At 46.8% G+C, this 25,777-nt stretch overlaps 1 protein-coding gene across 1 annotated transcript in view; it reads right to left on the bottom strand.

The window, feature by feature from the left end:
- The window catches only part of WARS2 (tryptophanyl tRNA synthetase 2, mitochondrial), a 39,992-nt gene extending 26,413 nt beyond the window's left edge, over positions 1-13,579 (bottom strand). Inside the window, exon 1 of the mRNA XM_015411888.1 lies at positions 13,537-13,579. Coding sequence (XP_015267374.1) covers positions 13,537-13,572 — 36 coding nt within the window. The 5' untranslated portion in view covers positions 13,573-13,579. The remainder of the gene's footprint in view (positions 1-13,536) is intronic.
- Between the last annotated feature and the right edge of the window lie 12,198 nt (positions 13,580-25,777).

The following is a 25,777-nucleotide window of genomic DNA, read 5'->3' as shown; positions in this document are numbered from 1 at the left end:
ACACTTGAGAATCCTGTAAAGAGCTCTTCTGCTGTTATAAGGATGTATAAGCCACGTATGGTTGCCTAGAATAAAACAGCTAGAGGACTCGCACGTTGACTCTCAAGCGTGTGAGAAAGACAGGGTTCTTGTGCTCATGCCCACAGCGAGAGTCAGATGTGGGCAAGAAGGTGCAACTTTCCAGAGGCCAACCAGTAAACATGAGAGCTGAGGAGGTGTTTTGAAGTTTCTTCAGGTAACTCCTTCAGAGGGGTGGCCCTGTTAGTCTGCCACGGCAAAAATCAGCAGGAGCTTTGTGATTTCCTAGAAGAGTGACAGAAAATATTATTCCCACCTGAATTTCGTGGATTAGAGCCCGCTTTTTCCAGCTGCAGTGACTAGGCACACAGTTTATGCAGGGGGGATTGAGAAAAACCCAAACAGCCGGCTCGGAGGCCATGAAATGCAGGACCATGAGGTGAAATTATGTAAAATACAAATTTAATCAGAAAAACACAAGACACGATTCAGGGGTCTTTTTCTGGTTTTATTTTGATATTATCCCTATCCTCGCACAGTTTTTTTTTTATCTTAAAAAAAGAAACTTGTCCTGCTCCTTAAGTTTCGAACAGCCACCCAATACAAATATTTCACAGGTGAAGTTTTCCCCGCCCCTTCTGCCTATGGGAGAAAAAGCATCACCCGTTTGACTTCTGCCTGAGGGATTGATGCACAGGAGGCTTGTGAGCAGGGCTGATAAAGGAAGTAGCAGCAACTCTGTTTGCTTTCATAAGCCTTCTTGTTTATTCACCCTGCTTTATACTACCAAAAATAATAATAATAATAAACTGGATGCAGAATATAGCTAGAAGTACTCAATGTGCACATTACAGAAAATTCAGTGCACAAATACTGGGCAATCCAGCATTACTGATCAGACCCAGACACATACGTGCCTTGAAATAAACAATTCCTGAACTTTGTGGGGGGGGGGGGATACTTGTAGGGCACAAACACGGTACGTGAAGCTAAAATAATTTCTGAGGCAAGAGAAATAGAATCCACCACGTCCTGGGCCCTTATCGGAGCCTCTTATCTCCATCAAACCCTGCCAGTGGCATTGAACTGCCTTGCGTTTTGGAAAGGCCGACTCCAGCTTACGGCTATTTCCCCGGAACAGAGCAGGTGAGGTGCTGAAGCGAAGCTGGTACAGGTGGTTGGTGCGGGTGAGAAAGAACTAACAAACAGGAAGAGGGGAGCGAATTGCTGCTGACATGTGGGGACAGGGAAGATTGATGGTTTCCCCCCTCTAGTTTTCCCTACTGCGAAGGCACAACGGGGGAGGGGGAAAGGGACGAAGAAGCGGCTGTGCCTGCGACAAAGGCAGCCGCTCTGCTTATCCCTGATTAATGAGGCGGCGGTAGTTCAGGAAACGGGGAAGGATCGGGCTCAGACTCCCCCCCCCCTTCATTTCGGACTCAATTACAATTTGATCCATGGCGTTCCACATGGTTTTAGTTGTGTTCGGCAGTTATGAATTTTCGGGCAGAGTCGCACAGAGAGGGATTGCTAAGACGGAGAGAAACCGTTTGCAAAGTCTTACCTTGAATCCAAAGGGGGAAGGCCTGGAGCTTTTGGGCAAACATGGTTCCAATCAACTGCACACACACACAAGGAAAACACAGTGCTTTCTACCTGCGCTCAAGCAAGAGAGAGTCTGGAGGCAGACCCAGCTTGTGCGAAGCAACTCTGCCCGCAGAACACCTATACTTTCCCCCTAGCATCACACGCTTACGCATTTACAGGCAAATCCTACATATACGCAGGCAACACAGAGTGTATCAGATTAAAATATCTGGTTGCATTTGAGGGGAGAGACCCCACTCTGCTTTAAAACTCTGGGGAGTATATCCAAGTTATCACCTGGAAGATATCTTCCAGATCATACACTGTATGCAGATCATTTAGAAATGATCCCATCAACGTTAAAGAGAGCCGGCACTGAAATGAAATGGTTCAGAAAGACGCTCTGGCAAAGGGACAGCGACGGTGGTGGACTATACAACTATGCGCTGTTTGCCGCAAGCATGCTCCCGCTAAGTCGTTTCTGAGTCGTTTAACATGTCCTGCTTAAATGTTTATGCTTTGTTTCAGGTTCAGATTTTGGCTTGCTTTCAGCTTTCTGCGATCTAAACAATTGCATCGTATAGTCAGATGTCCCATCCTGTTGATTCTATTTGAATTATGCTGCATGAGCCCCGATCTGGTTGGCTCTCAGAAGCCAACCAGAGTCAGCCCTGGCAAGTACTTGGATGGGAGACCGCCAAGGAAGTCCAGGGTCTCTACACAGAGGCAGGCAACGGTGACCCACCTCTGAATGTCTCTTGCCTTGAAAACCCCACGGGGGTCTCCATAAGTCAGCTGTGACTTCCTGACGGCCCTTTCCACCACTGGCACCAACATGCAATCCACCTTGTGTCTCAGTGAAAAAGGGGGACTATAAATAATGTAAGCCAATAAATATTCCTTCATATGTCGGGTTCAGTTGAAATTCAACAACAAATCCAAGTTTTAAATCTACTTAAGCCCAGGGGTCAGTTCCTGCGGGAGCACACAGGAGCAGAGCTCCGGCAGTAAGGAGCCCAGGGGACAGGCACATGCAACAAGCCCCGCCCCCTGCTCCCAGCAGTCTTCAGTTGGGCCATGAGGAGCAAGAAGCAGCCAGGTAAGTTGCAGAGCCCCCCCTCCCAGCCCACCTTCAGGTACAAGCTCTCCCTCCTCTGTAAGGGCAGATCTAAGCATTCCCGCCCCCCATAGCTAGCAATCCAAAACAGTCCAGTGGCACCTTTAAGACCAAGTTTTATTCAGGTACAAGCACTCCCTCCTCTGTGAGGGCAGAGCTGCACATCCCCCCCCCACAATAGCTAGCAATCCAAAACAGTCCAGTGGAGCCTGAGTGATGTCAGGGGGTGTGGCATATGCAAATAAGTTATGCTAATATGTTATGCTAATGAGCTCCTGCACCTCTTTTTCTACGAAATGACCCCTTCTTAAGCCTATATATTTACGTTACGCTCTGTAATCCGCTGACTATAAGTAATGTGATTAAAATACATAGATAAAGGACTTCCACTGAGACCCAATGACAACCCAAAGCTTGAAATCTACTTAAACCCATGCATTAATTGCACCAAGCAGGGCTTTAGGGCTGCAAGCCAGAGATTATGATAAGCATTCTTCATAATGTGCTTTCATTTAATGGCCCTGATCTGGACAGCCCAGGCTAGCCCGATCCGGTCAGATCTCGGAAGCTAAGCAAGGCCGGCCTTGGTTAGTATTTGGAAGGACAGCCTCCAAGGAAGGCCAGGGGCATGGCAGAGGGGCAGACAATGGCAAAACCACCTCTGAAGCTAGAATTGTTTTGGAAAGAAGTACTGGCACAAGTTAAAGTTATACCTGGTTATGAAATACAATGTACGACTGAACATATATTACTGAATAGATGGCAAATGCATATACAATCTAGAAGTACTGTTAAGAGAACAGCGATCTTATTAGCAGCAGCCAAAAATGCTGTAGCCTTACTTTGGAAAGATACTAAATGTCCACAACATCATCACTAGCATGCTAAACTATGGAAGTTTTATATAATGTCAAAAATTATAGAAAATGTGAATGATACAAATGCATATAAATGGGCCTTAGAACATGCTATGATTTGGTTCCCTATTGTAGAATACTGAATTGAACAGGGTAAAATTCCAGCTACTGTCAATTATTTAAACTTATGGTAAAACCTCTGTATTTGTATTTGTATTGGAAATCCTAATATGATATTGTATTTGAGAAACTTTGATGCATGAACTGAATGGCGACTGTATGATTATGATCTATGCCAATAAAGGTTTTGAACTTGAGAAACTTTGATGTTTTCTTACAAACTTTACAATTCCTTACGTATATCCTAACCTGTTTGTTAACGGTTAAATGTATTGTTTTTCTTCTTTTTACATTTATCAATAAAATGTTATTTTAAAAAAATGATGCAAAAAACCACCTCTGAAGCATCTCTTGCCTTTTAAAAAAAAAACAAGTCTAGCTCATCACCTAGTGGTACCTAATGCTAAAAGAGCTAGAACTTCTGGCTGCCAGACAATCGTACAATCTCCTGGCTATACTACACACAAGGCCATACGATAATAATAATAATGATAATAATTTCATTTAATGTCATAGTCCTATGTAAACTGCTGTTTTATATTTATATGCCGTAAAAGCCGACCACTCATCGCGATTCACAAGTCCCGATGCAACAGTATTTTAAAATCATGCAGAATCTAGCCACAGAAGAACAAGAGAAGAAGAGGAGATTGGATTTATACCCTGCCCTTCACTACCCAAAGGTGTCTCAGAGCGGCTTACAAACTCCTTTCTCTTCCCCTCCCCACAACAGACACCCTGTGAGGGAGGTGGGGCTGAGAGAGCTCTTGACAGAAACTGCTCTTTTTCCAAGAACAACTCTTATCAGAACTATGGCTTGCCCAAGGTCATCCAGCCAGCTGCAAGTGGAGGAGTGGGGAATCAAACCCGGTTCTCCCAGATTAGGGTCTGCGCACTTAACCACTACACCAAACTGGCTCTCAAATCAGAGACACATCAGAGGAGCAGCTGCCAATGTTTTTAGACCCAGTTCCCACTTTTAGCTGCACTATCAAACCCAGGATGCCCAGGCTAGCCTGATTTCATCAGATCATGGAGGCTAAGCAGGGTCGGACCTCACTAGTAGTTGGATGGGAGACCTCCAAGGAAGTCCAGGGGCGTGATGCAGAGGCAGGCAATGGCAAACCACCTCTGAAACATCAGTTGCCTTGAAAACCCCACTAGGGGTCGCTATAAGCCAGGTGTGACTTGACGGCACTTTCCTCCGCCATGCCCATCTTTATCTCCCTTCCCCATCTCAATCCTCTTCCCTTGCTTGTCTCCCCCCTACCCTCTCACGAGCAGCCCCCCCCAGAAACCATGGTGCCCCTCATGCCGCGCCACCCTCTCTTCAGAACATGACCCAATTATGAGTCCCAACCCAGCAGCTGAAGGCCGAGGCCTGAAGCATTTTGCTCTAAAGAAGAAACCACTAGACCCGGTGTCTACCCCCCGCCCCCATCAGTGCATGGATAATTCAGCGGCTGGCAATGCTCCCCCTAAGCTGTGGAGTCTTGTGAGCAAAAATTCTACTTTGTGAGCTACTGGCATTAAAGTTGTGAGCGAGCAATTTGGCTACTGCATAAATTAGTTTGCTCTGGAGCCCTCCTTCCTGAGCTAAGACAAAAATGTGTGAGCTGGAAGCTAAAAAACTAGTAACTCAGCTTAGAGGGAACACTGGTGGCTGGCAGGTTCAAACCCACAAGGCATGTGACTCCACCACATGTAGAAGCTTCACTTAATGCTGCAAGGCAATCAAGGCAGGCAATAAAGCGCTCGTCTTGGTGGGCACACAGATATGCTTGGCCAGCACTAACAAATGCTAATTTGCCGACTCCCCCCACTGCCTTAAGACTGGAATAAAGGTTTGCATGTGCACACATGTCCCCAAGCTGTGCAAGAATAATTTTAAACATTACAGTTACAAAACACATGTGGAAAACATTGCTGTGGATAATTAGCGGACCTCAAGCCTGCAAAATGAAAGCAAGCCAAAACTCTGGCACACTGAAAGGACAGTTCACACAACAGTTTCCTCCTGCACAGGAGTTTTCCACCAGCCTTATGCACGCTCATGCTTACAAGGGAGAGATGCAAGGTGTGAACCAGACATTAAAAGGTAAAGGTAAAGGTTTCCCTTGCTCGAAAGCTAGCTGAATCCGACTCTAGGGGGGCAGTGCTCATCTCTTTTTCCAAGCTGAACAGCCAGCACTGCCCGAACACTTCTCCATGGTCATGTGGCCAGCATGACTAGACACCGAGGCGCACGGAATGCTGTTACCTTCCCAACGAAGTGGTACCTATTTGTCTACTTGCAATTTCTTGCTTTCAAACCGCTAGGCTGGCAGGAGCTTGGGGCCAGAGACAGGAGCTCACTCCATCATGTGGCACTCAGGTCTTGAACTGCCAAACTACAGACCTTCCAGTCTGCGGCTTAGGATGTTAACCTGCCGGAGGCAATTTCGGCAGCCAGAATGACAGTTCAGCAAGTCACCATATTTATTTTAATTTTATTTAGGCATTTTTATCCCGCCCTCCCCGCGAGCGGGCTCAGGGCGGCTTACAAGGGGCATAAGCCCATACATAAAACCAGATAAAACAATAAAATCATGAATAATAACAATAACAATAATAAAGTGCTTTCTGTAAACAAGATGGTCTTTGAGTGGTTTTGATGGCATCAGTCATTTCCTTAAATCCTTCCCTTGGGGTGATACTGTCCAGTAGATAGTTCAAGCCAATCCCACAATGTCAGTGCCATACAATTCATGGCGGAACTTCCAAAGGCGGTTCCTAATCCTGATGTTATCGCCACCAGTGGTGGTGGCAGTGGCCCCTATGCAAAAGCCTGGCGGAAGAGCTCCATCTTGCAGGCCCTGCGGAACTGCATAAGGGTTAGCCCGGGAAACTGCAGAACTGCATAAGGATTAGCCTGGGAAACTGCCACCAGGTGGTCAAGACTGCTCATGCACAGGCCCTGACCTGGATAGCCCAGGCAAGCCTGATTTCGTCAGATCTCGGAAGCTAAGCAGGGCTGACCCTGGCAAGTGTTTGGATGGGAGACCTCCAGAGAATACCAGGGCCAGGAGGCCAGAGACAAGTGATCAAGCCACTTCTCTGAACGTCCTCCGTGCCCCAGTAGGAGTCGACGGAAGTTGCCATGACTTCCAGGCACAGGCACACACACAAACACACAAATATCCAAAAAAGAGAGAAAAGACTGTGTTATACCTCTGAGGAGGCCAATCACAGCTACTGGCAAAACGTCAGGTCCTAAAATGCCAAGACCATGGTCATACTACCCGGAAAATCTACAACAGCGAGAGAAAAGACTGCTCATGCACAGGAAGACCTGTGGCTCAGTGGAACAGCCTTTGTTTTGCATGCACCAGTCTTAGGTTCAATCCCCAGTATCTCCAGCTAAAAGGACCGGACAGTAGGTGATGTGAAAGGCCTCTGCCTGAGACCCTGGAGAGCCGCTGCCAGTCTGAGTAGACCAGGAGTGGCCAAACTTGCTTAACGTAAGAGCCACATAGAATAAATGTCAGATGTTTGAGAGCTGCAAGACATGGACAAATATTAAACACACGTTTTTATTGGAAAATATGCACATTTGCTTTTTATTACCATTAAATGAGTCTGCCAAAAATAAAAACAAAAGGAGTAAAAACAGATATTGATAATGATATTTATTTGTCTAATGATACTTGTTTACTAACAATATTTGTGTGTGTGTGTGTGTGTGAGAGAGAGAGAGAGAGAGAGAGAGAAGTGGAAAGAATGAAAGAGGTGGAAAGAAAGAGAGAAACAAAGAAAGCAAGTTGATGGGGAGGGAGGGGTAAGGAAGGGAGAAAAAGGAAAAGAAAGGTATAAAGAAAGCAAATAGATGGAGGGAGGGAGGGGGAAAGAGACAGAGAAACAAAGAAAGCAAGGAGGGAGGGAGGGAAGAAGGAAGGAAGTGAACGATGAAAAGAATGAAAGAGGTGGAAAGAAAGAAGGAGAGAAACAGAAACAAAGAAAGCAAATAGATGGGGGGAGGGAGGGAGAGGTGGAAAGAAAGCAATTTTAACTTTATATGCATCCTCCAAACCTCACCCCCACCCCCGCTGACTTGGCTTGGAGGAGGGATTTAAAGAGACAAATGCATTCTCCAAACTGACTGGCCGGTGGGGGGGGGAGGAGCTTTGAGAACACATTTGAAGTTAAAGTTGCTTTCTTTCTCTGCTGCCCCCCACCTGAAGCCTACCCAGGGAAGGGAATCCTAGCTGGGTAAGGGAAGACCAATTTTGGGGGGGGCGCATGCCTCCCCTTCGCTTCCCCAGCCTCCCCACTGGGAGCCACACAATATGTGTGAAAGAGCCACATGTGGCTCCAGAGCCGCAGTCTGGCCACCCCTGGCCTAGACCCAGGGGCACAGATCAGGGGGTTAATCCAACATGGGGGTGTGTGTCATTTTCCAACTCCTCTCACAGCACACCAGTGCATCCCAGTGCACAGTGAGAGAATTCTTGGTCGAATGCCTGGGTTAATTTCAGGTTAATATCAATTCAATGATTTGGTGAACTGAAGACATGTCAAGAGGGCAGTCATGCTAGATTAACAATGCAAATGCTGGCCTGTAAGTCTTAACTGACACAGTGCAGTAGCCTAGAACAAACTTAAAATATTAATACTCCACCTTTGCCCCTAAGGTGGGGCCCAAGGTGGCTTACAGATACATCTGCACAGCTTAACAAAATAGGACTCTGAAGAGGCAGCACACAAACACTCCAAACATATTTAAAAAAAAAAAAAAAACTGGTTGTCATCAGTAGCCAGTCTCAATCCTGCCCCAGTCAGCATTTTTTTAAAAAGCTCTTTGAAAAATAATCACTTTGTACAGGCCATCAAGAAAGAGGGTTTTTTCTCCATCTCTGGGAGACTGTCCCGGTTTAAAAAAGAGAGAGAGAGAGAGAGAAAGGCTTAAACCAATACAAGCTACAAGAGTCATTTATTAATGCCTTGAACACTGTACTGAACTGGAAACATCATCAAATCCAAGCACATATAGCAGCAAGGCACACGGCACGGGAGAATCCCAAGTCCTGGAACAAATTCAGAACCTCACACATCCAAATACAATCATAAACCACAAAATGCTCCAGTTACTTTTGACCATGGCCAGTACAGGACAACTGCGATTTTTAAAAAAGCCTCTTATCTTATGTCAGGCCATTTCACAACATTGAGACACTTCGATTTGGCCTCTGCATGCAGTGGAACAAGGTGGCGGTGGGGGGGACAGAACAGACTGTACCACTTCAGACTGCAGGGGGGGCTCTCTCTCTCTCTCTCTGATGAAGAAACAGGTCTGTAGTCTGGGGGTGCTCTTGGGCCAGGCCTACTGCTGGATAAGTCTGGGTAAGCTGTAGCCAGGAGTGGCGATTACCAGCTTCGACTGGTTAGCATTTACTTGCCAAAATAGATCTGGTCACTGTGGTGCTTGCGCTCATGACATCTAGAGATTACTGCAATGCACTCAACGTGGCGCTGCTCTTGAAAACTGTTTAGAAACTTCAGTTGGTGCAGAATGCTGCATCCAGGATGTTGACTGGAGTGGGTTGCAAGGATCAGGTCAGTCTTGGCTTATCTACACTGGCTTCCAATCAATCTATTTCCAGCCCCAGTTCAAGGTGCTGGTGTTGACCTTTAAAGCCCTATATGGCTGGGGACAGGCATATCTGAAGGACTGCCTGCTCCCTAAGAACATACCCAACTTCTATGGTCCTCTTCCACACCCCAGCTTAGTGTGCCCCTGGCTTTCTGACAGAGGCAAGTAGCAACCCAGTACAGGGCCTTCTTGGTGATGGCACCAAAACTGCGGAACTCTCTCCCCAGGGAGAGTCCCCTGTCCCCTTCTGTTGCTATTTCCACCAACAGGTGGACACTGTTTTTGTGTTATCTGGTGTTCCCTCAGTGATTCCCTCCTTCCTGCCCGATGTTTTAATTGTTGTTTTTATGTTTTTGTATGTGTATTTTAGCTCTGGTTTCAATGATGGGTTCATAATAGTTTTTAATGGTTTCTATGACGTGTCTGTCCTGATCTGGATAGCCCAGGCTAGGCCAATCTTGTCAGCTCTCAGAAGCTGAGCAGGGTCAACCCTTGTTAGTACTTGGATAGGAGACCATTAAGCAATACCAGGGTCACTATAAAAAGACAGGCAAATGGCAAGCCACCTCTGAACATCCCTTGCCCTGAAAACGCTACGGGGGTCACCATAAGTTGGCTGCAACTTGACAGCAAAAAAAAAAAAAAAGACGAAGCATGTTTTTTAATCTGTTGGCAGCCTTGGTGATCCTGATGAAGCAGAAAGGCAAGGTATAAATTTTATAAACAAATAAAATGAATTACTGGAATTACTCTTCAATCACCTTCCCTCACCACACTGTGCAAAAAGGAGATGAGAAGTGGGGAAGAGTGAGGGGCCAAAGCTAGGTTCCTACACTGTTTCTGAGTGTCTGAGTTTAGCCTTTATGTTATCCTTTTGGACATTCAGTAAATTAACCAACATTTATGGCCTGCAATGCCCATTACAGACGCTGAATTGCGGGCTGTGGAAGGGCGGTAGTTCAGCAGTTCGAGACCCGAGTGTGCCGCATGACGGAGTGAGCTCCCGTCTCTAGTTCCAGCTCCTGCCAGCCTAGCAGTTTGAAAGCAAGAAATTGCAAGTAGATAAATAGGTACCACTTCGATGGGAAGGGAACAGCGTTCCGTGCGCCTTGGTGTTTAGTCATGCCGGCCACATGACCACAGAAATGTCTTCGGACAGCGCTGGCTCCTCGGCTTGGAAACAGAGATGAGCACCGCAACCCTAGAGTCCGACTCGACTGGCTTTCGAGCAAGGGAACCTTTACCTTTACCTTTTTAGGGCCTGCAAGATGGAGCTCTTCCATCAGGCCTTTAGTTGAGGCGGCGGGCATCCATTTTGATTATGCCTCCCCGCCAGTGACCGCAGAACCTGAAAGCCAGACTGGGACCACAACTATCTCCCTTGAGGCACGTTGTTTTAAATGCTGATGATATTATTGAAAAGGTTGATGATTTTATGGTTTTTAATAGATTACTGTAATATGTTTTAAATTGTAGATCTGCATTAACTGCAGATATATACATATTGGTACCCACCCTGAGCCTACAACATGGGGAGGGCAGAATATAAGTTTAATGAAATAAATAAAATAAAGAAACAGCAAGATGTCACAGGTTCATTTTTCCCAACCCCAAGAGTAGACATAACTGATGCAAGCAGCTTGCTTCCCACTAAGCCCTCAGCCTGGAAATGGATCAAAACTCACCAAAGGCTTTGGCATTTTGAAGATACAGAAGTCATTTTAAAGGTCAAACTTCAAATGTGATACAGACTGGATCCTTGAGCCACGGTACTTCAGGAGGTCTCCAGAGCCATAGGATTTGAATTCCAAAAAGTCTAAGGCAAATCCCATTATTTCTTCCTGTGTTAATCATACTTTGCCAAAGCAGTGAAGAGAGAAATACTGTGGCGATGGCTACTGGCTCAGATGACTTTCTAAATAATGAGCAATAACTATCCATTTTAATCCAACCCTTCCTTCAAGGATCTCGAGGTAGCCTAGATGGTTCCTTCACAAGGAAGACAGAGTCACTCTAGCAATGGATATTTTCTATGACAGCTAACTAGAACCTTCATGTTCAGTAGCAGTATGTCAGAACACTGGATGCTGCAGACAAACAACTGGGGGAGGGGTGCTGCCTTTGGTTTGTTTCTGAATTTTCCCGAAACACCAGGCTGGCTGCTTTTGGCAACTGACTGATGAAGTGACAGGCCCTTTGATCTCATCTGTTAACACATTTATAACACCCTGACCACATGGGACAGAGAAAAGAATTTCGTTTTCAGCTTCATACGTGAGACCTCTGAATGAGAGAAAACAACAGAGGCTCCAGTGTATCAAAAAACATCTTTTCCCACAACCAGCAACAAGATTAAATCCAGTCACACTTGGAAGGCAGAAGAACTGCTTCCCTAGTTTCACTTATAAATAACCTCTGTCTGTACAATAATTTCTACATTTAAAACAGGGGCTCCCATACTTTTTAAGCCTGTGGGGATCTTCGGAACTCTAACATAGGATGCTGGACGCAGCCACAATATGGCTGCCACAGGAAGCGAACTCATACACTCATCCAGAGGAAGGTCAAGTGAAGAGAAGATGAGGGGTTAACTTGGGAAAAAAATACAATGGGGAAGATGAGAGAGAATAAAACCAACACTATAATGTCAGTGGTCGCCAAAGCAATGTTATTTTACTCACAGCCATGTCAGATCACCAATGTCCTATTAGAAGCCATGCTGGGCAAGGGGCCCACCTGACCCCACCCACTTCCTGAAAACACTTTGCAAACACCAGGAAAGGTGTCTGCAGGGGCCATGGAGCCCACTGGCACCTTGTTGGGGACCCCTGATTCAAAGTATGATGCACTTCATGCATTTCCACCTGCATAACAAAAAATTGCTACAAGCTAGTTGAGTATTTCCTGAACCTGGCTGGTAGTACTGCCTGTAACATATGTTGTTACTCTAGTATGCCAAAATAGTAATAATTTTAAAAATACTTAGGACAAGCAGTACCAAACACCCAGATACTACATCATTAAAAACAGCTACGTTTTGCTGGCTGGCACTGAACACTGACACACCAGCAAAACTATTCAACATTGGACAGTAAAATTAAAAACATACTTACTTAGATCCTGCTCTACTTATATGGCTAAAAGAGGTGATAGAATTCTGAAGTATCAGGACGCATTGTACCATTTCAGACTGCAGAGTGAGAGATGCCACTCTGAACATTCCCTCAAATAAACATTTCTTGCAAATAAAAAATTGACACATCAGGGAGAAAGGTTCTAGCCTAGACCTTTCTTCTTGCTGTGAATTATTAATGCACAGGAAAATTTGAAAAAAGTAATCCCTCACTTGCAATCAGAAGCGGTATGGTTCATCCGATCACATAATTCTGCTGCACATCCAGACCAGGTCCTAGATTAGTACTTAAACAGTTCAGATTTTTGTGAAATTGATGGGAATTTGGCATAAAACATACATAAGACTAGGCTGCAAAATGTATTAAAGCCATAGGAACAGCTAGACTCAAACTCTTCTCTTGTATTACTTATTTTAGTACATTTTTATCCTGCTCTTCCACCAAGGAACTGACAGTGGCATAGGTAGTTCTCCCCTTCCCCCTTTCACAACAACTATGTGTAGACGTAGCAGAACAAAGTTTGAGTACAGTCATTCAAACTTTGTTCTGCTGCTTCAGAGCAACAGGGCTACCCACCTGAATTTGTGTGCAGAAGTGTTAGGCTGAGAAAGAATAACTGGCCCAAGGTCACCCATGCAGTTGATTAGCAAAGCGACCACTGGAAACCCAGTTCTACCTGTTCCTAGTCTACCTGTTCCTACTACAGCACGCTGTATCTTTTCTCTGGGATTTAGTTTCCTGGGCAGCAAGTTGTCCAGTTTTCCTGTTCAGCCCACGATCACCTACAGACCGAAAAGGAGCAGCCCAGACTACTGGTTCTGCGCTTAGCCAGAAACCCGGCAGACAAAGGGGACGCTGAAGCGCAGCGACAAGAAAGGCGGGATTAGCAGTCAGGAAAGCACCTGGCGGCTCAGGCAGGGGAAGAGCCGCCGGCCGGCTACTCAAGCGAAGAACAAGACCAAAACCGTCAGAGCACAACCCGTCACCTCTCCCTAAGAGGAGAGGAAGGCCGCTTTCCCGCTCCCGAGGAGAGGCGTCTCTTAGTTCCCTGTCAAGCGGCAAGAAACGACTTACCAGCAGGAGGCAAGTGGAAGCTCTGGGCGCCGCCATGATGGACAAGGCGGGAGAGAGATCATGTGACGACCATGCGCCTGCGCCCTGCCCGCTACGTGAAGGAAACTGGGTTTGCTTCAATGGCCAATCAGGGCTGTCCCCCGCTTCGTCTTGGCGCGGCCAATCGGGTGCCTGACCGTCCTGCTGGGGGAGGCTTTGCCTGGCAAAGCGGGCGGGGTGGGGGCGTGGAAGTCGCGCTAAGCAGGGGAATAAGTGAAGCCCTGTCAAGCGACCAGGGGGTGGGACGGAGAATCGGTCTCTTCGCCCCTCCAGACCGGTAACCCTGGCTGAGGGACTGCGGCGCTGGGAAAACTGAACAGATTTTTTTACTCCAGCACAAACTTTTGCGGACTAGAGCCCATTTTGCCTCAAAAATAAACCGCAGTCTGTCAAGTGGTACGTTAAAGAGGTTCTTCCCCCCCCCAATGAATTTCTAAAGACTAAAACCCTAACAAGATTTTATTCCAGCATAAATGTTCAAGGAGTGGAGCCTGCTTCAGTAGATGTGTATATTGTGGTGGGTTCTACAGCAACAGACAGTATAGGGTTGCCAAGTCTGGGTTGGAAAATACCTGGAGACTTTGGGGGTGGAGCCAGGAGAGGGCGTGGTTTGGGGAGGAGAGAGGCCTCAACATAATACAATGCCATAGAGTCCACCCTTCAAAGCATCAATTTTCTCCAGGGGAGCTAATCTCTGTCGGCTGGGGATCAGTTGTAAAAGCGGGAGATCCCCAGGCCCCACCTGGAGGCTGGCAACCCTAAGACAGTACGAACTATATGCAGTATTTATTTATTTAATTTATAGCCAGCCCTGCCGAAGCAGACCCAGGGCGGCTTAACATAAAATTTATTAAACAGATAAAACAGAGAATCAAGAAACAGTAGAATAGTCCAGGGCATCTAACCCTTTACCAAAGTAATTTTCAGAAGCATTTTGTTACAGTACAGCCCTATTTCACCTGTGTGGGGGGGGGGGGTTTGTTTAAAAAAACCCTCCTGAATAATATCGTTTCAGCTGGAAATGACATTGCAGCATGATACAACAGTCCCCCACCCCCAACTTTCCTCTTGATGCCCTATTGAGCGCTGGCAGTGGTTTGCCATCCATAGGCAGACAATTGGCATCCCTATCCTTCATCCCCCACACTTCTGTCATTTCGCAGACTATGCAAAACAGAGATGTTCGGGAGGGCCTTTTTACAAGCAATGGAAAGGTAATGTAATGGGACACCTCAGGAGGATTCTTCTGTCAGAGAAGGGACAGTTTTTGTTGCCTTGGACGGCTGTCTGTTTCACTGTTTTCCCATTCTTCAATCCTAGTTCTACTACACTGTTTATTAGAAGTCTTTGCTGACTGACTGAATTGGCTTTCATCATGTTATATAATCTTCCTTGATTCTCACTGGGAAAGGCACCTGATAAATGATGATGATGAATCAGGGGTCATTTCCTGTAGGAGCACACAGGAGCGGAGCTCCGGCAGTAAAGTGCCCAGGGGGCAGGCACATGCAACAAGCCCCACCCCTTGCTCCCAGCAGCCCTCAGAGCAAGAAGCAGCCAGGTAAGCTGCAGAGCCCCCCCGGCCCCCAGTCCAAAACTGTCCAGTGGTACCTTTAAGACCAAGTTTTATTCAGGTACAAGCTCTCCCTCCTCTGCGAGGGCAGATCTACACGTTCCCCCCCCCAAAAAAAAAGCTAGCAATCCAAAACAGTCCAGTGGAGCCTGAGAGGTGGGCGTTGCCTTCTGACACACTTCCGGTGATGTCAGGGGGTATGGCATATGCAAATAAGTTATGCTAATAGGTTATGCTAATGAACTCCTGCACCTCTTTTTCTACTAAATGACCCCTGATGATGATGATTTGTCATGGGAGCCCTTGGAGCTGTGCCTGGAAGTCTCAAGAAACACCTGGACATTGTGGGCATTGAGCGAACAGCACCAGCTCAGCTCTAGAAGGCTTGGAACAGCAAGAAACCTATGAAAATACGTCAGCAATTCCCAAGAACTTGGCTAGATCTCAAATTGCAGAACACCATCTACCAGTCAAATATCTGAGTGTGACGACTCATAAGAATAATCCCTGCAGTAGTCCCCCATTGTCCTTGCTGTTCACCAGATTTGCAGGTTTTATCCAGTGGTTTTGAAAACTTGTTAAGACAGAGATACCAGGGGAGAGAAAGCAGTGCAAGTGTCTATTGTGGGCAAAGAGATTTCTGGCATTTCGGCATTACCTCTTTTTGTTCATCTCCAGTACTACCAGACTGGTGTTTATTTTTGTTGTGACAGGCCAACACAGCTTCCCCGCTAGAATCACCATATCACACACACGTATTTCATTAGCTTTTCCTCCTTCCAGAGTTAATATCACTTGGAGGTGATGATTTTGATGAGTGAAACTCAGCAGGGGAGAATTCTTTAGCAACCACACTATCACAACAATCCCAGTCGAGACCCCGTGGGGTTGCTTCTTCATTTGCGGAGAAGAGCCCCTCCTGAATTACCCAGCCTGTCCACTGATCTGACCCTGACAGATGAGGCACTGAGCTGAGTGTCACTGGAGCCCTGACTTCCCTGAGCCAACTTCCAAAGCAAGTGGAACTGAATATCACCAGTATTTATTGGAGAGATGCTGAAACAGCTTGTACTAAAATTCATTCCTAGGGATGGGCATGAGCCAGGAAAATGTGGTTTGGCTTGTGGTTCATGGCGTGCCCAGTTCGTGAGCCACGAACTGTCACAAACATTTAGGCTCCAAACAAACTGGACGAGGTAGAACAGGGCCCTGGCGTGCTAGGGACACCAAACTCGCAAGGGATCTCTGGCTAACGCTCCTCTACCTCCCTTGCAAGTTTGGTGAGGATTGGATTTACAGGTCTCTGAGATACCCCCCCCCAAAAAAAAAGGTGCCCCCAGGAAAGTGCTTTCTGGGGAAATGACAAGTGCAGGTTCAGGATGTTCAGGAGTGTGCAGAATGGACCCTGTGCAAGCTAGAGACATCAAACTCACTTGGGACCTCCCCCAGATGTTCCTCTACATTCCCTCCAAGTTATGTGCAGATTAGACTTGGAGGGGTTTGAGTTATGGCCCCAAAGAAGATGTTCTCAGGAATGTGCTTTTGAAGGAAATGTCAGATGCAGGTTCAAAAGTGTATAGAATGGACTTCTTGCAAGCCACACACACCAAATGCAGAAGCTGGAGAATTCTAACAACCCTTCTCCCCATTGCTTTGAAGTTTGGTAAACATTTTAATTGAGTGGAGTCACTTTGTCTGGAAATGTGTCCATTCATGAACCTCCAGAAACTGCTTGAAAGTTTGTGGAAAGTTCGTGCAGATTGACCTGCCATGAACTTCAGTTTGTGAACTTGCCAAAATTCATCATGAACATCAGGTCGTGAGCAGGGCTGTGCCTGTCTCTATCCACCCCCTCCCCCAGGTTGGCCCTGGCTAGCCTAATTTCATCGGATCTTGGAAGGCAAGCCAGTTTGGCCCTGGTTTGGAGGGGAGACCACCAAGGAAGTCCCGGGTTGCTACGCAGAGGCAGGCAATGGTAAATGACCTCTGTTTATCCCTTGTCTTGAAAACTCGAAAACTACTCCATTAACTTGACGCTGCACATAGACAAGAATGGACTAAAGCAACTGCAAAGATGGATTTCAGGCAATTCAGTAGGAAAGTCTGGAGCCTGTTGAAAAACTAGGTGCAAGCCCACCTGTACTCTGAGGAAATCTGGAGGTAACATCAAACCAGGTAGTTACCCAACTGGTATCCCTATCCAGAGCTCCGAAGGATCAAGATTTCACAATCAGGATAAAAAAAGAACTCCAGATTTTGAAACGCACCTGCCCTGAAGACTGTGAGCTGTCAAGGGATTTCAGTGCAGATGAGATTCCCAAGGCACTGAAGGACATCAAGAGCAGAGAGGCACAAGGCTTTGACTGCATCCATAATGAGTTCCTGATCAACAGCAGCACGTTCACTAAGAAGTGGCTCGCAGAGTTTCTCACTGACATCATGAGAACAGGAAGACTCCAAGGGGAAGTCAAGAAAGCAAAGATAGTTGCTATTCTGAAACCTGAAAGCAGGATATAAATATTTTAAATGAAATGAATATTGTTTTACAGATCAAGACTTACACACAGAAACATGCCACCTTGGACATTATTAATCCCAGTATACATGATCCCAATATAAAATATAAATATTTTAAATGTAATAAATATTGTTTTGCAGATCAAAACACACAGAAACACATACCACCTTGGGTATTAGGGATGGGCACGAACTGAGAAACGAACTGCAGTTCGTGGTTCATTTTGAACCAGCTTGGTCACGTCATTCCTGAATCCAAAAACAAACCGCCTTTTTCCTATGGAGGTTCGTTTGGTTCATTAGTACAGTTCGTTCTCCAGACAGCCTGGTGCTGATTCAATCATTTCCTAGGCAATGCTGGGGGTGGACTTGTTGTTGTTGTTCAGTCGCACAGTCGAGTCCAACTCTTCGCGACCCCATGGACCAGATCCTGCCAGGCCTTCCGGTCTTCCGCTGTCCTCTGAAGTTTGCTCAACTTCATGTTCGTTGCATCTATGACACTGTCAACCATCTCATTCTTTGCCGTCCCCGTCTTCTTTGACCTTCAATCTTTCCCAGCATCAGGGTCTTCTCCAGTGAGTGCTCCCTTCTCATTTGGTGGCCAAAGTATTTGAGCTTCAGTTTCATTATCTGGCCTTCCAGGGAACAGTCAGGGTTGATTTCTTTTAGGATTGACTGATTTGATCTTCTTGCAGTCCAAGGGACTCTCAAGAGTCTTCTCCAGCACCATAGTTCAAAAGAATCTATTCTTTGGTGCTCGGCCTTCCTTATAGTCCAACTCTCGCAGCCATACATGACTACTGGGAATACCATTGCTTTGACCATGTGGACTTTTGTTGGCAGGGTGATGTCTCTACTTTTAATCATGCTGTTTAGGTTTGCCATCGCTTTCCTCCCAAGGAGCAGGAGTCTTTTAATTTCATGGCTGCTGTCACAGTCTGCGGTGATCTGGGATCCCAGGAACATGAACTCTGTCACTACTTCCACGACTTCCCCTTCTATTTGCCAAGGGCAAAATACCAGGACCCAAATACAATTGTGTTGCAGACCGCCAAACTATTTTCCATCTGTCACTGGAATGTGAGCGTCATGCTTTCCAGGGAGATGTGATGGAGCTCTTTGAACTCTCCTACGCTGCGATTCAGTGGACTGCAAATTTCGATATTCATATTTAGGGGGATTGCCCAATCGGTCTGCATATCTGTTGTATCAACTTGGTTACATATTTTGTATTATTATATTCTTCCTCTGTGTAACTCTGGCATAAGAATAATAACAATAACAATAATTTATAAGATGTATATTTTTATTAGTATTATGAGAGCCGCCCTGAGCCTGCCTCGGCGGGGAGGGCAGGGTAAAAGTCAAAGCGACAAATAAATATAAATAAATAATAATAATAGAGTTCACAAACTGCACCAAGCCTTGGTCTTCCTAGAAGGGAAAAGCCTGAGAAACTTTAGCCTGCCCCCACGGAGGCCTGCCTGAACCCAGCAACCCCACCCAACTGCATCCTATCGGCTCTGTGCTCATCCAGCAAGAACCGACGTGAGAAGGTAGCGGGAGGCATATTTTGCCTCCTCTTTTCCTCCCGAGTTTCTCTTTCCCCGCCAGAGCCGGTGATATGTTTTTAAGGTTAGCTTGAATTACAAAGGCCTCATTTCCATTTTGAAATAAACTTATCTTGAAACAAAGGCTCTTTTGATTACACACATATGGAGGCTTTCATACTGCAACATCTTCAAACCACATTGGGGCAGGAGACGCCAGGCTCGGATTACAGGCAAACCTGAGGGGATGGGTCTCTCCCCACATTTTTGGGTTCTGCCTCAGTTTTTCTCAGAAGGCTTCTGGGGAAACAAGAAAAGAAGCTGGTGCCCCCCCCTCCCATATCTGAAGCAGTTAATCAGGGATGTCAAGTCGTTTAGTCACCCCTCCCTTCTCTTGAAATATCCATTTAAAGGCTAAGCCCAACTGCAGATGAGGCTTCTCCTACAAGCATCTTTCCATCCCTCTTTTTACTATATATTTTTAAAACATCTAGCCTGAGGAACGGTTCTGTGTAACTTCAGAGCTGGTATTCGAAATTGTAACAGCGCTGAAATGCCAGAAACCGTTCATCCGCGCTCCTCTCTGCAGCTAACTGAATAATCTCTGTGACAACATCTACCCTATCTAGAATGCTGGGACATTGTACTGATGGTAACATGGAATTTCCCACAGTGGACAAATAGAGCTTTCTTCTTCTTCTTCTTCTTCTTCTTCTTCTTCTTCTTCTTCTTCTTCTTAAATTCTCTTAGAGCTGTTCTCTCAAGGGCAGTTCTCGAGAGCTCTCTCAGCCCCACCTACCTCAAGGGTGTCTGTTGTGGGGAGGGGGAAGGAAAAGAAGATTGTAAGCCGCTCTGAGACTCCTTTGGGTAGTGAAGGGCGGGGTATAAATCCAATCCCCTCCTCCTCCTCCTCCTCCTCTTACTGTTCTTTTGAGTCAAAAGGTCTTGAACAGATCAGGACTCCACCCTCTTACAGGCAATCACCGCAGCTAAATATTTAGCCACTGCTAAGGTAGTTTTCCGATTCTCATTTGCAAGGAAAACCCAGATGATTTTTTTTTTTGAGATGATAAATTCACATAATCTATTAAGAGGGAGGACAAATAACACCCTCTTAAATCAGACCAGATTTCAGACTTCAGCAAAATACGTTCTAAGGACTCGAGATGATAAAACGTTATAAATGTGTTATTAATGTCAGGTTGTATTTGTTTTAATCTTTTTTATGTAAGCTGCCCTGGTGGGGTACAAATCAAACAAATTTTAAGAGCCAGACTTCTACCATTGACCACTGTGCAGTACTCGCTCATCTGATTGAGAAGTATATTAATCCTTCGCAGGGGTCATTTCATAGAAAAAGAGGTGCAGGAGCTTATTAGCATAACTCATTAGCATAACTTATTTGCATATGCCACACATACCCCTGACATCACCGGAAGTGTGTCAGAAGGCAACACCCACCACTCAGGCTCTACTGGACTGTTTTGGATTGCTAGCTATTGGGGGGGGGATGTGCAGATCTGTCCTCGCAGAGGAGGGAGAGCTTGTACCTGAATAAAACTTGGTCTTAAAGCTGCCACTGGACTGGTTTGGATTGCTAGCTACGGGGGAGGGAATGTGCAGATCTGCCGCTACAGAAGAGGAGACATTGAAAACCACCTTTCTGATTAATCTTTCCATTCTCCCCACCTGTCTCAAAAACCTATATCAAATTTATTTTAGGCCGACGATGCCATGTTGTTATCTCGGTCATATGATGGGCTGAAATGTTTGATGAACGCTTTTGCATTTTACTGCTCTCAGGAGCTATTGGACATTCCAAACAACAAATAAATAAATGAAATGAGATGAGCATTTACAAACTCTGTCTTGAATACTCTATGCCTGTGAATTGGCCTTCCAGTTTAGCTGAAGGAAAGAATTTAACTAAGGCCCCGGTCACACGAAAGGTTTTGGGCTGGGAGAGGGACGGATCGGGGGCGCAGCAAACGGGCGCGATCTCACCACAACATCTGGGAAGCGGCGTGCACCCGTCCCCGATCTGGCCCTTCTGGCCAAAAATCCATTGTTAAAAAAACCCACCTCCCGAGCAGGACTTACCAGAGACGCCACAGCAAGCGCGTCCGTCGGATCGCCCAAGCGTCCATCTTCCGGAGCAATTGAGGCTCCCAGCCGAACTGCGCATGCACACGCATGCGCAGCCGGCGGCCTCCTGCTCCCCTCCGTGGCTTTCTCCCCGGCATCTGATCGTGCTCATTGAGCAACTGCGCGGCGGCTCACGGGATCTGTGTGATCCCGCCGCCGCGTGTCTATTTTGGTGTGGCTTTCAAAAGCCGCAATTTGCCCGCGCTCCCCCCCCCCCATGTGGCAGGGACCTAAGTGAGCATAAATGTTCTTCTATAATACAGGAGGATCCTTAGGTCCTTTAAGTAGCTGGGAATAGCACAGGACAAAGGAACTCCAAAGGACGCTGGTGAGTATACATGCCATGGCCTCAATAAGGTACTTGTTCTATCCAAATTCAGTACCGACGGCACAGGGTTGTCAGCCTCTGGGTAATGGCTGGATCTCTCCTGGGATTATGGCTGATCTCCGGGTGACCGAGATCAGTTCCCCTGGAGTAAATGGCTGTTTTGGAAGGTGGACTCTAAGGCATTGTGCCCCACTGACGTCCCTCCCCTGCCCAAACCCCACCCTCCTCTGGCGCCACCCCCAAAATCTTCAGGTATTTCCCAGTCTGGAGCTGGGAACCCTATGAGGGCATGATTAGCTTTATGATGACCGTATCTTTGTCATCGAATGCTAACCCTTGGAGTCTGTTCTTAACGATCACGTTTCATGAGCCCATAGAATGGTCTTTCTCAGTAAGATTCAAAATTCCTTTCCTTCCACTGGAGTTTTTTTTTGGGGGTTTTGCTTCAATTTAAATGCCAAGATCCACGCATGAGCTTCCAATGACCTCTGGGTCAGTTCAGCAATAGGGTCAGTTCTCAGCGTTCAGGTCAGGAAAGGGTAGAGTGTGGAAGGAGAGGCCTCAGCCCTTGTACGCCACAGTCCTGATCTGAATCAGCCTCTGCGCACGTGGGAACTGAGACTCCTAGAACACATCAGGCAAAGTCCACATAGAGCTTTGTGAATTGGCACGACAAGCTGCTTAATACTGAATCAAACCATCAGTCCTTCAAAGTCAATATAGTCTGTTTAGACTGGTAGCAATTCTCCAGGGTCTCACAGGTAGAGAGGTCCTTCATATCACCTACTGCCTGTAGGGTTGCCAAGTCACTTACCCTTAAAAGCGGGGGAGAGCAAATGTCCCGGGACATTTGCGCGCGCAGTGATGACATCACCTGGAAGTGACATCATCACATTGGGCACGTCGCCGGCTGACGCTCTAGCGATCAGCCTGGAAACTCTATGATACCATAGAGTTTTCAGGCTGGTTGCTAGAGCGTCAGCTGGTGGTGTGGGCTGGCGCGAAGACGTCACCTCTGGGTGATGTCATTGCACCGGGCACGTCGGCCCAAACCGGGCACTTTGGGGGCACCCCCCCCCCCCCCCCCCCCCCGCCAGCCTGATCCAGACTGGCGAATTGGGGGCCCTTTGAGCGGGGGAACCTCCGCCCTCCCAGGTGACCTGGCAACCCTAACTGCCTGCCTGGTCCTTTTAAACTGGAGATGCCAGGGATTGAACATGGGACCTTCTGCATGCAAAGCAGAGGCTCTTCCACTGAGCCACAACCACTCCCCACTTTATGTATGGGGACAGGGTTCTGTCTGAGGTACTGGCACGTATCACTGTTCCTGTTGGCTGTGGAACCCACATGGAGATCTGCCATTGTCGCACTTCAGTGCAGTCCATAAAACATTTAAAGAAATCCCACCAGCGTGCCAGCATGGTAGAGAGCCAGCATGGTATAGTGATTAAGAGTGATGGACTCTAGTCTGGAGAGCTGGGTTTGAGTCCCCACTCCTCCACCACATGATGCCAGCAGCTGGGTGCCCTTGGACCAGTCATAGTTCTCTCAGCACTCTCTTAGCTCCATCTACCTCACAAGGTGACTGTTGTCAGGAGAGGAAGGGAAGATGATTGTAAGCCACTTGGAGACTCTTTAGGGTAGGGAAAAGTAGGATATGAAAACCGCTTCTTCTTCTGCCATTATTATTTTGTGGCCCCAATGCTTCTCTTTCTCATGTTCAGGGCTATTTTGGGGCAGAAATGCACAGGAGTGAAGTTCCGGCTGGCTTCAGAGTTGGCCACGCCCACTACAACTAAAACCTCTGTGTGCGTGGCTACAGAGGAAAGGCCTGGAGAGTGACCCCCCCCGCTGACTCCGAGGCGGGCGGGCCAGGGGAGGCCCTGGAAGGATCAGGGAGCCCTTTGAGGGAAGGGAAGGCAGTGTAAACTGCCTTCCCTTCAAGGGGGGGGGCTTGCCTGGGCACGCCACAGCTGTGGGGCGCCCGGGGAAGCCAAAGGAAGATAGTTTAAACTTCCTTCCCTTCCCTTCAGGGGGGGCTTGCTCAGGCTCCCCGAAGCCACGGGGCACCCAGGCAAGCCAAGGGAAGGTATGGGGTGTGGCCTAATATGCTAATGAGCTGTACTGTCAGGGGTGTGGCCTAACATGCTAATGAGTTTCTGCTGTTGGGTGTGGCCTGTTATGCTAATGAGTTCCTGTTGGGCTTTTTCTACAAAAAAAGCCCCGCTCATGTTTATCTTGTGTAGCTTGCAGAGGTGTCAAACTCACTTGTTATGAGGGCTGGATCTGACATAAATGTCACTTGGTTGGGCCGGGCCATGTGTGCCATCAAATGTAACTTCAGGTGCCGGAGACATAAACTTTATAAAGGACACAAGCAAAGCCAGTTAATAATGTTATTTTTTACTCAAAATCCAAATGTGCTGAAAACATGAACACTCTTACAGTATTTCCTTAAAGTCTCTTCCGGATGCCCACCCTCCCACTTCTACCACCCATTACTCCTTAGCACTGGGACAGGATACAGCGGGGGTGGCCAAACTTGCTCAATGTAAGAGCCACAGAGAATAAACGTCAGGTGTTTGAGAGCCGCAAGGCATGAACAGATATGACACGTTTTTACTGGGAAATACGCAAATCTGCTTTTTATTAACATTAACCGAGACTGCCAAAAACAATATCAAAAGCGGTAAAAGCAGATATTGATAATTGTATTTATTCATCCAATGATATTTGTTTGCTAATGATATTTCTCTTCCCCAGCCGCCCTGCCGGAAGCCGCACAATAGGTGTGAAAGAGCCGCAGGTGGCTCCAGAGCCATAGTTTGGCCACCCCGGAAGGAAGGAAGGAAGGAAGGAAGGAAGGAAGGAAGGAAGGAAGGAAGGAAGGAAGGAAGGAAGGAAGGAAGGAAAATAGATGGGGGAGAGGGAAGGAGGGAAGAAGAGAAAGCATGGCTCCCCTTTGCTTCCCCAGCTGCCCTGCCGGGAGCCACACAATATGTGTGAAAGAGCCGCATGTGGCTCCCGAGCCATAGTTTTGCCACCCCTGGTATACAGGAACATAATGCACAGCCTCGGTTATCTGACAATTGTTGGAATTGCAAGTTGCTTACACTTCAGTCATTACAGAGTTAAATGTTGTTTGTTAGGAAACAGGATGTTACGTTACATAATGTATTCAATGGCGGGAAAGTTTGTGGGAGTTGTTTATCCTAATGAAGTGAACCCATGTTTTATTTTGTTTTTATAGTAAAGATATTTCTTCTTTTAAGAAGTGTGGCTCTTGTGTTTGCAATACGACCAACGACCCTGAATCAAAGAATCCCAACAACAATAAAGGTCATAACCAGTTGCTTGCAGGCCGGATAAGAGCCCTGGATGGGCCGGTTCCGTCCCACGGGTCGTATGCTTGACACCCCTGTTTTAGAGTGTTTTTATGAAGCTGTTTTTATACTGTTAGCCACTTCAAGTCAACTCTGTTTAGAAAAGTGGGAGGGAATCGACTTAAATAAATACATAAATGCCTTGCTCAGTCTTTCTCTCTGTCACACATAGAAACGCGCGCACACAACTACCTCCAGATGCCACGTCACGCTTTGCGCGGCCTGTGTTCCCCATGTGATTCTGCAGCAGCAGAACTTGGCCAGCGTCTGCCTTGTTGTGCTGCACAGATGTTCGGCTGCTCAAGCCATCGTGCCTGAAATCCAAGCAAGCCATAGATGTCAGCAAGCCAGATCTTAACAATGCTCGGTAATTGCTCCCTCTGGTTTGATACTCCAAAACTTTTATCTCCTAGCAGCATTTTAAAACTGCTGTGACATCATTTTCCCCCCTTTGTTGCCTGTACTTAACAGACTGCAGGGGTCACACAGTCATACACAGCATCATTATACCGCAAAGGCTTGAGACAGACCATCATTTCTATAAGTGGCAAAAGTAATCCAAAGCCAGCAGCATGCACACGATTCTTTGGTCCGACTGTCCTCCTTGGTCAAACAAATTTGTGGATTTCTGAAGAACTATCAGATGGTTTAAAACCTGTTTCCCAGAGATGATAGTGGGCGAATGGGTGCACCATATACAATGACG

The sequence above is a fragment of the Gekko japonicus genome, unplaced genomic scaffold (genome assembly GCF_001447785.1).
Source record: "Gekko japonicus isolate JY-2015 unplaced genomic scaffold, Gekko_japonicus_V1.1 scaffold447, whole genome shotgun sequence".
Lineage (NCBI taxonomy): Eukaryota > Metazoa > Chordata > Lepidosauria > Squamata > Gekkonidae > Gekko > Gekko japonicus.
The sequence above is the reverse complement of the archived record's forward strand: the minus strand, read 5'-3'. Positions and strand labels throughout refer to the sequence as shown.